This window comes from Camarhynchus parvulus, chromosome 10, assembly GCF_901933205.1.
Source record: "Camarhynchus parvulus chromosome 10, STF_HiC, whole genome shotgun sequence".
Lineage (NCBI taxonomy): Eukaryota > Metazoa > Chordata > Aves > Passeriformes > Thraupidae > Camarhynchus > Camarhynchus parvulus.
This window is the reverse complement of record NC_044580.1, coordinates 18936497-18946916: the sequence shown is the minus strand read 5'-3', so window position 1 is coordinate 18946916 and position 10420 is coordinate 18936497. Positions and strand designations below refer to the sequence as shown.

The window sequence follows — 10420 nt, the reverse complement described above, 5'->3', positions numbered from 1 at the left end:
AAGCCCAGCACGGAGCCTGGACGAGACCCTTCATTACCACATGGCTGGAAACCCGAGTGGAAAAAGTGTTTTCGTAAATCCTGTCAGGAAAAACAGCCCAAAAGCAGAGAATTCCAGTGAAACCCTCGGGGGCCGTGAGGAGTTCACAGCCTCGGCGCCTGCCCCAGCCACGGAATGCCAGGGATTTGTCACTGTCCCCGGCCTGGCACCTGCCCGCCCTCAGCCATGGGCTTTGGAATTCTGCCCCGGGCAGTGGCATCGCAGCCTGGGGGTTAATCAGGAAAACTTCCCCCCCAGGAGCACAGGGCAGCCATGGACGGCTCACCAGGGAGGGTGGAATCTCTGCTCCTCAAGGGATTTCTCCAGGATTTACTGGCTGGACTCGTGTCTGCAGCTCCTCTATGGAGACACAGCAGGAATTCAGGGTCTGCTCCTGACAGGGCACTGCAGACTGAGCAGTGAATGCTCCTCTGCAGCTCCTGCTCTCCTGAGCTGGTTACAATTCCCCAGTTCCCTACAGTGGAATTCCAGTGGCACTTTGAACCTGTGAATGCTCAACTGTGCCTGACTTCTCCAGCGACTGGAGAACAGTAAATCCTTGGAGCACAGAACTCCACTTATACTCACCCGAGTCCCATTAGTTAAAAGAACTAAATGCAATTTTAAATTTATTTTTTATATATTTGGCTTTAAATTCTTGAACAAAACTGTCCCAGCTGTAAAAAGAACAAGGGTCTTACCTGTCACTGAGCTTTACTGGGATTGCACAAACCTAAGGATGCTGCTGTGTCCCAGTCACTGTCATGGCAACACCCCAAACTGTCAATTGGTGTCCTTAAATACATTCCTCTGACAGCCTGATGTGCTCATGAGCCTCAGTTTTCAAATCAAAGTTTATTAAAATGTCAAAAACAGACCTTACAGTTCCACATGGAAAGGGAGGGCATACATGGGACAGGCCTGGAGTAACAAAGGTAGTAATGCTGCAGGGGAGGACAGGATGGACAGACAGCCAGGGAGGAGCCACAGCTCCCGTGGATCCATCCGGGGCAGGGCTGGGTGTCCCAGCACAGGGGAACCCAGCTGGGCTGGGGGAGCACAGGAGGAACCCAGGTCTCGAGGGGCAGAGGATGATCCAGCCAGGTCTGGAGGGGCAGAGGATGACCCAAGCAGCTCCAGAAGGGGCAGGGGATGACCCAAGCAGCTCTGGAGGAACAGGTTTTGGTTTTTAAAGCCCCATCAAGCCCCAAGGGCCCTTCGGAGACCCCAACTTGGTGCAGCAGCAGCACCGTGGCTCCCGAGGGCTTGGGGACTTTGTGCTCAGCTCTGTTCTCACATCACAAACTCCTCATTTCCAGCAATCATCAGCAAAGAGCAGATGGAAGATTTAATACTCTGAGTCCTTAATTGCCCCTTCTGCTACAAATTAAATATTGGATTCATCTGAATATTCAAGACAGACACATAAATACAAAAGCAGGTACATAGTAAAAAACATTGAACTTCTCAAGCACACCGCTCAGGCCACCACTAGAGAGGGCCTGGCTCTCATCCCAGCTTAGCACAGCCACGAAATTCCACCCTCGTGCCCCTCAGAGACCCAGGAGAGCTCTGGGTGCTGTGCACGTGGCTGAAGTCCTTCCCTGGGCTGGGCTTTCCTGCTTTTCCAGTCGGGAAGCAGCTCAAGGCACAGGAGCCACCACTGGCTGCTTGGGATGAGTCCTGAACATCCTTCACCCCACAGAGGGTCCTGCAGGGTTCAACCACGCTGATGCAAGGGGGAGGAAACTGTGAGTAACTCAGGGGCTCCCTCAGCCTTTTCCTGGCACACAGGGGCAGCCAGAGCTCCAGGGAAATGCCTTACGATGGGATTTCTCCTTCTTTGTGCATATGCACACTGATTGCTGGAGATTAAGTCAAATGCACTGGATTACTCCTAAGACAAGCTTAACACAAAATACAACCTGCAATTCAATACATTAACAATAAACAGATCACCACAGCCTGGGAAAGCACAGGGTGTCCTCTGCCTGCAGCCAGGCCCTGCTGTGCAGCCACACCAAGGGAAGAGTCAAAGGTCCTGCTACTGACTCTGGAGGAACAAACCCGGGTGAAATCCTGGAGAAACGAGCCCAGCCTGCCATGAAATGAGAGGATGTTCCAGCCTGGAGCTGCAAGCTGAGCCAGGGCAGGCTGCTCCCATCCCTTTGAGCTCCACACCAAAGCTGCTTTCATCAAGTTCTAGGAGAAATCAAACAAAGCCTCCCGTGCCCTCAGGGCCTTGCTGCCCCCAGCAATCCCAGCCCAATCCCCGCTCCCTGGCCTTGGTGGCCACAGGAACAGGAATTCACCTCATCTGCAGCCACTGCAACTGGGAGCATCCCAGGCAGTGTGGGCACAGCATCCCTGGGCTCAGCCCCATCCCTGCCCAGGGCTCTGCTGGGCTCCCCAAGGTGACTCCAGAACCCACAGAGCTCTCATGAATCAGGGAGCAGCAAACAAAGGGGAGAGAGGAAATTAATGCTGGAGTGGAGATAATCTCCCCTTTATCTCACTGCACTGCCGGGCCAGCTCACATTTTCCAGTGGAAGTCATTTCACTTAAGAGATGATGAGGGGAGATTAACCAAAGTTTTTATGCATCATCTGAATCCTGGGTTTCAAAAGGCCTCAATTAATATTGGTCAGCAATTAATTATCCTTTAGCAAGGGGCTGTAGCTCTGGTCCCCAGCGGAAATCCAGGGTGGCTGAGGAGGTGACTCTGTGCAAATTTCATATTAAAGTTGGGATTTATTCCCACTCATGGCCTCTGGATCAGGCTGGGCTCCTGCTCACACCATCACCTGTAATCCCTCTGGGATTTCAGAGGGCATTTTTGTGGTTAATGGAGGAGGCAACAGAGTCCAATTTCCTCTGTGATTATGAGGACAACAGCAACAACATTTGTCACCAAAATAAGCAAATAAGACACTCATGGAGGAAACCCGGAGCCATTCTACAGAGCACATTTTTTCGCCTCTCATTTAAACAGCCAAAAGTCAAATATTTCTACAAAATTCAGGATAAACTTTTCTTTACAGCTATGTTAGAAACCTGTATCTGAACCAATGCTGGACCAATCCATGATGACAACAGACCTGCTTTGTAAAAGGCCCAAAAAACTATTTTATACAGATCTCTTCTTGCCCCAGTCTGTGCACGCAGACCTGTAACTCAGATCAGACACACTGTAAAATTTAACAAATCAAACATCTAAAAGCCTCCAGTGCTGCTTGTGCTGTGCTGCACAGAGCAGCTCCAGTCCAGACTCAGCCGGGCTATCCCAAAGTCACCAGGAGCACATCCACCATGAGAGTCCTCTTTACATTTCAGATGTTTAACAAGGCAGTTCCTTGTTTCTGGAAGGGAACTCCCCAAACCGTCCCTTCATCTGCATTCAGGCAGCAGCAGCAGTGGCCTCTGGGATCTGTTCTGGTGGCACTGGGTGCCCTCAGCTCCAGGAGTGGTGGGCTGTGCCAAAGCAGGAGAGGCTGGCAGAGGTCTCGAGGAACGAGCCTTGGCAAAGGAGGAGCATGGAAATTCCTGGTGGCTGTTTGATCCAGTCAGTTCTCCCGGTGGATCAGGGCACTCCCACAGAAGTTTGCAGGACTAAAGCTTTATCAAAGCCATCCTCAAGTCTAGCCCAGTCAGTCCTTCCCACAGCCACATCCAGCTTGTTTGTCTTTCATAGATAAAAAAACAAGAAAAAAAAAGATTTCCATAGGAAACTGATTATCACTTTCTCCCCTCCCCCTCTAATATTTTGGCACAAATGCGTAAGATATTCACTGCAGATATAAAGAAACAGATAATTGGACAGCACTGACAAAGTTATGAGACTTATTTGGCAAATGTGAACCATAAAAACAAGTGCTAAGGGTTTTTTCCAGTTGTGGAAATTGTTTGCCATGACAGTTGCTGCAGGGATAAAAAATATTAAACAGTCTGGAGCATGTATGTTTAAAATGAACATTTTATAATACAAGTAAATACACACTCTCCCAATTTCTCCAGGCAAAACCACATCCTTAGAGCGTTTTCATCAGCTGGAACAGTTTCCCACAGAGGGCTGGTTGTGTCTGAGATGTCCTGGCTGCTGCATGTGACAGCACGGGATCCCCCTCCAGGGGTGCTCCACAGCCAGGCCTGGACATCCCATCCCTGCTCCACCTGGACACGGAGCCCCTCGGGCTTTGCAGAGGCAGAGGCTGGGAAAGCACAGCCCAGAGCTGCTGTGGTTAATGCAGACAGACTGCAGAGAGTGAGCCTGAGCTGCTCCAGGCAGGGCTCCCCACGGGACAATTCCCCCTCTGGGAGCAGCTCCAGTCAGAAATCGCTGCAGCAACACCACAAAGAGCCTCAAACTGGGCTTTTGCTCCATGTGAATCCGGGCTGATCCATGAGGGCATCATCCCCCGGGCACCGGGCAAGGCTCTGCCTCCTTGCTGCAAGTCCAGTGTGGGAAATTCCTTCCTTTTCAGAACACTCCTGGGGGAATTCCTTCTTCTGGGCGTTTGAAATGCCTCCTTCCCCCTGCTGCTGCAGTACCGGTGTGGATCAGGTGGGCGGTGGAGGAATGCACGAACAGGAGCCATCCCAGAGCCCCGTCTGGTGTTCTGGGATGCTGCGGAGCCTGGAGCTGTGTGAGGGAAGGGGAAGTTTCCTGGCAGCTGGGATGGCTCCTGTGCCACACACAGCCTGGAGGCAGGTGAGCAGTGCATGCTCTCCACTGAAACAACATCCAGCTCTTTATCCTCACCAAATCCAGCTCCAAATTCCAACTGCAGCCCGACCAAAGTGCCGACAGTTTCAGTGGAAGTGGCTTAAATGGGTATTTAAACACAACAACAAAACAAAGAAAACCCACTTCTTTTTTGTTTTTGAAGCAGATTTTTTTTCTCATCGCTTGAGTAACTGGGGAGTTGTTTACTATGCCTTTGCTAAGGGTGTTGGAGAGTCCTTGTTCCCCAGGGGCCCCAGGAGGGGTTTCCTTAGGAGACGCTGGAGCAGCGGATGCTGGGGGAGCCCATCTGTGTCAGGACCTTGTCCAGCCACTGCAGGGGCCCGTTGAGGTGCAGCTCGATCCAGCAGGGAGTGCTGGTCACCGTCTGCCTCCTGCCAGGGAAGAGCACACAACACCAACGTGTCTGACAGAACTCAGCAAACACAACAGGCTTCCCAGCTCCTGAGCTGCTTCCACAACCACCCTGGCCAAAGGAATGGCTCTCCTCTGCAACAGCCTCTGCCCTGTGCTCCTGATTTCTTTTAAAAACCCACTACATCCCTCCATATTCGTTATGATCCCACAGGAGCAGCTTGCTATTTACTGCTCAGATTCCTGGGAACAGGCAGCTGATTCCCTGAAGGGAAAGGAAGGTGTTGATCTAAGCAAAACCCATTTTTCCTTTGCAGACCTTTCCTAGTTAGACAGCAAGGTCCATGTTCACCAAGTATGTTCAGTTTTCCTATGCACAGGACAAGGATATTCACTTTTTACTGTACCCTTGGGTTTAGTAGAATGTGGAAGTGCTGGGAAGAGCTCACCCCAAACCCTGCAGATCCTTCCTGCATCCATGGGCCCTGCTGGGCCAGAGCTCAGCTGCTCTGGCCCTCCCCTGCACAAATCCCTGTTCCCCTCCTGTTGCTCTCCCTGAGCCCGGACCCTGTGGGTATCTCCAGAAGGCAAAGCACAGAGATGGGGAGGAAAAGAAGGAAAGGGAGACCAAGACATGGAGCCAGGGGCTCTCCCTCCTCTGCTGAGGCATGGCCGAGGTCTTGTTCCAGGCAGGGACAGCTGCTGTGGAGGAGGGAGATTACAAAGCAGGAGAAACAGCCTGGAAACTGCTTTGCTTTACACCCCCACTTCCCACAGAAGCTGCCCTTGGAATCTGGTGATGGGAGGGAGAACCTGAAATCTGTGGGAGCCAGGGACAACCAGAGATGAACAGGGGACCCTGTGCTTGGGGGGCTGCCCTGAGCTCCCACCACCATCCCTGTCCCTGTCCACCACAGGCTGCTCATGGAATTGGCTTCTCCCCCTTCCCTGCACCAAATCCCTGGCACAGAGGAGCACTAAACACCCCCATCCAGACTGCTCAAAGGTGAACCAGGAATCAGGGAACAGCCCTCTGGATGCTCCCACAGGAACATCTCCATCTCTGCACCAGATGGAGAACTCTGGGGCACGGAGAGGCAGGATGGGCAGAGCAGCCCCGGCCCTGCAGGGATCCCTGGCTTTCCGTAAGTCACACTCCTCTGCAGCTCATTAGGGCCTGGCTGGGAGCCAGCCCTGAGCTGCTCTGGCCCCAGCTCAGGACGATTTCAAAACAAAATGGACTCCAAACATCTGGAGAAATGAAGAAAGTGGCAGAGCAACGTGCAGGGCCCAGGCCCCAGCTGGTCCTGAGGCCTCTCCCCCTCCGGCAGCAGAGCAGCCCCGGAATGGCAGTGACCCCACGGAGCTTCGAGTGAGGCCACAGCTTTAAAGGGTGCAGAGTCCAGTATTTCCATATCACCTCACCAGCTTTCCCTCTCAGAAAACAACACCCATTTTCCACTGAATTTCATTTCCCATGCTTGTACCATCCATCCCTGATTGCTCTCCTTCAGATGTTTGCTCACCAGTGGGGTGACAGAGCAAAACTATGGAATACTCTGTTCCCACAGCATCTCCAGTGTCCAGTGGTGTGTGGGATGGTTGATGTGAGTGACCACATCATCCATCCCACACACCAGACTGCCTGCATCTCCCTTTTAGCCTCAGTATTCACTGGGAAAAACGGTGATCCTGCTGCTCCCACATTCTCCCACTTGCCCCATGGCAACCCCTAAGGAAAGGATCAGAAGACTTAACTATTTTAACTATAATATTTAACTATAATTTTGTAGCAACTCTCATGTTTTCAAATAGAACTTTTCCAAGCCAATCTGCTTTTATTTTAATCCCATTAGTCCCTAATAAAAGAAGCATTACATCCAACCATGGGAAGCACTCACAGTGTACTTCCACAAGGGCATAGAGGGACAGGACACAGGGAATGGATCCCACTGGCAGTGGGCAGGGATGGATGGAGTATTGGAAAGGAATTCCTGTGAGGCTGGGGAGGCCCTGGCACAGGGTGCCAGAGAAGCTGTGGCTGCCCCTGGATCCCTGGAAGTGCCCACGGCCATGCTGGAGCAACCTGGGACAGTGGAAGGTGTCCCTGTCCATGGCAGGGGTGGCACTGGATGGGCTTTAAGGTGCCTTCCAACCCAAACCATTCCAGGATTCTATAATCCTGTCTTGACAGAAGCGCAGTCTTAAGACACTCAACCTACCCAAAACATACCTAATTTTAAGAAAAAAATGTTGCATTTCCTACATGGACCATGTGGATTTATCTGTGTGCTCCAGATAAAGCTCTTGCTTCCTACCACACATGGCCTTCCAGGTGTATCCCACAAAGAGACCAGACCAACCCACTCCCAAGAGCCAGAGCCTATCTGTGTTCCTGAACAGACACTGGGCTGATTCCCGTTTTTCAAACAGCAGTGACAGCTCTGCAGGGCTCTCTCTCCCAGCCAGGAGCTGAGGCTGGCAGGAGCAGACCCGGGGTGACCCCCAACCCATTCTCAAGAGGCACAGCCCATCCCTGCTCCTGAGCAGGCTGTCCCCCCTGCAGACAGCAGTGGCAGCTGAGCAGGGCTCTCCCTGCCCGCCGGGAGCAGGGGCTGGAGCAGCCCAGGAGGCCCCACCTGTACTCGGCGCCCCAGCCCTTGACGAAGCTCATGCGGATGGTGCACATGCGCGTCAGCTGGTACACGGCCTCGAAGCCCTGGTTCACCGACTGCGCCAGCAGCGCCGCGAACTCCTGGTTGTTAAAGATCTTCAGGTTACAGCCTGGGGGAAAGGACACAGCAGGGACACGGCATTGGCTCGATGGCATTGAGAATTCTGGCTTTTCAGAGAATTCCAGGCTGCCTTCCCATGTCCTCAGAGCCCAGAAACAGGAATGGAGGCTGCCACATTTTCACAGGGAGAATTCTGAATGCTGGAGCCCCCCAGCAGACTGTGACTGGAGAGACCAGGCTTGGGAACCTCCCGTGGAACCTCCTTCTCTCTCCTGGACACCATTTCCTTCCTATTGTAATTTAAAGCCTGACTGTGAGTGTGCACTCAGCAGCAGAGTTCCCTGCAGGGCCTGGAGGGGAGGAACGCACAGGCTGAACACAGGAGCTCCCTGTGCTGGATTGACACAGAGTCTGTCACAGAATGGGGAAGCTCTGCAGTGAAACCACTCTGACACTCCAGGAAGCAGCTCTGAGGGTTAAAGAGGTGCCAGGGCTGGTGGCAGGGCTGCTCCTGCTAAAATCCTCTCTCCAGTTTCACTATCACATGCCAAACATGTTCCTTTCAAAACACAAGCTTTTCCCCTGATGTTCAGCCCCAGCTAAACAACTGAGAACAAGTTATTCAACTGTTCTTAGGGGAAAAAGGTGAAATATAATAACATCCTTCAGAGTTTAGATAAATAAATAAATGGCCCACTCTTTAAAAAAGTGTTTCTATGTTTGCTTTCTCCCAGATAACCATAAACAAATTAAACTCTGAAACCAGGCACTCAGCTAAGGCTCATTTGGGATTACACACGGGCCAAGGCTGAAAAACAACATTTGGAGTGGGATGAATTGTGTTTTGCTAAAAATCACTTTGTGAGCCTCCTCTCCTGGGCTGGACTCATCTGGTGTGGAGCAAAGGGTGACCACAGCAGCTGCAGGAAGCACTGCCCACTTCTGGAACCAGGGAAGAGCCCAGGGCTGCAGTCTCAGGGAGCCTGAAGGGAAGGCTGAAATGTGAACGTGTCAGGGCCAGGCTGAGCTCAGGGAAGGAGGAATTAACTCCAGGGGGATCCCAGGGCTGGATCCCAGCCCTTGGGAGCACTTGGGATCAGGTCCCTCCATGGGGAGAGCAGCAATGACTCAATCCTGTCAACGAGGCAATGAAGAAACTGCTTCAAACCCAGCAAAGATGTGAAGAGCAGGCGGCCAAGGACTGTGGCAAAAGTGGGGAGAGCTGGATCCAAAAACTGAGCCTGAGCTGGGTCTGAGCGGAAATGTGGGCTTTTCGTGTCTGCAGATGTTGACTCCAGCCAGGGTGGACTCCTGTGATGTGGTGGGGAATTAAGTCATAATTTGCAGCACTGGCAGCTGCATCTGAGAAAGAAAACCCATTAAGATGGGCCAGAGCTTGGAGCGTATGGATCTCCTCTCAAAAGAAAAGAATTCAAATATTTCTAAACAAAGAAGTTCAGTTTTTAAATATATACAGGCTTTTAACTGTAAAAAAGTCAGCTTGTGTAAGCTTAGCTAAATAACCAAATTCCATTTCAAACAGCATCTCCTCTCTTACCAGCTTTTTTGCATTTATCTAACAAAAAAGCCTTTTCTTCCCAAGTAGATGAAACAAATTATCTTGTAATCTTTCAGCAAAAACTTCAGACTGTAACCAGAACAACAAGGTGTCTGCAAATGTGATTTCTTTAGAACAAACCAATTCACACTGAGGAAAGGATTTTACTAGAGACCAGAAAAAAAAGAACAATTTAAATCTATTATGGGTGAATCTAAATTAAGAGAAATTTCTTACCACTACTTAGAGGCACAAACAAAATTATCAATGTGTCTGTGAGATAATTACGATACAACAACGGACTGATAAAACACTGAAGGAACAAGGCAGATTCTGCTCTAAGTTGTGCTAAGATTCTGTTCTGTTGGATTAATGTAGTGCAACTACTGAAGGCTCCACAGCAGCTTCCTTCAGCTTTCCTCCATCCCTTAAGCTATAAAAATACCCTGCTGGAACTGTCAAGTGGCATCTAAAGAGTAAAATAGATTTTCCAGAGAATTTGTGGGCTCCCCTTCCCTGGAAGTGCTCCAGGCCAGGCTGGACGGGGCTTGGAGCAGCATGGGGCAGGTGTGGAAGGGGATGTTCCAACCCAACCCAACCCAATGTAACCCAACCCAGCCCATCCCACCGCGCCCATGTATGGTTTTAGAGCAGCCCGGAGCAGTGCCGGCCGGGGCTGTGTGCGCCCTTACCTGGGGGGATCTTGCACACCGTGGCCGGGTGCCAGCCGTAGCGCTGGTTGCAGTTCGGCGACTGCACGAAGATGGCGCTGTCGCTGAGGCACTCGGCGAACACCTCCCCGCCGATGTAGTACAGCCTCACGCCGCGGCCTGCCACACAGCGAGGGTCAGCGGGGAAACACCGGGAAAACACCGGGAAACACTGACCCCGGGGCTGGGATGGCTCCCTCAGGGGGGAAAACTGACCCCGGGGCTGGGATGGCTCCCTCAGGGGGAAAAACTGACGCCGGGGGTTGGGATGGCTCCCTCAGGG

General features: G+C 51.7%; 1 protein-coding gene across 2 annotated transcripts in view; it reads right to left on the bottom strand.

Moving 5' to 3' along the window:
• Nucleotides 1-882: 882 nt before the first annotated feature.
• SMAD3 (SMAD family member 3) overlaps nt 883-10420 on the bottom strand; it is a 68277-nt gene continuing 58739 nt past the window's right edge. The window contains exons 7-9 of one of the 2 annotated variants that reach the window (XM_030954963.1): nt 10120-10257; nt 7774-7918; nt 883-5154 (exon numbers count right to left, since the gene is read on the bottom strand). In XM_030954963.1, coding sequence (XP_030810823.1) covers nt 5031-5154; nt 7774-7918; nt 10120-10257 — 407 coding nt within the window. In that variant the 3' untranslated portion in view covers nt 883-5030. The remainder of the gene's footprint in view (nt 5155-7773; nt 7919-10119; nt 10258-10420) is intronic. The other variant, XM_030954962.1, reaches the window with a different exon arrangement.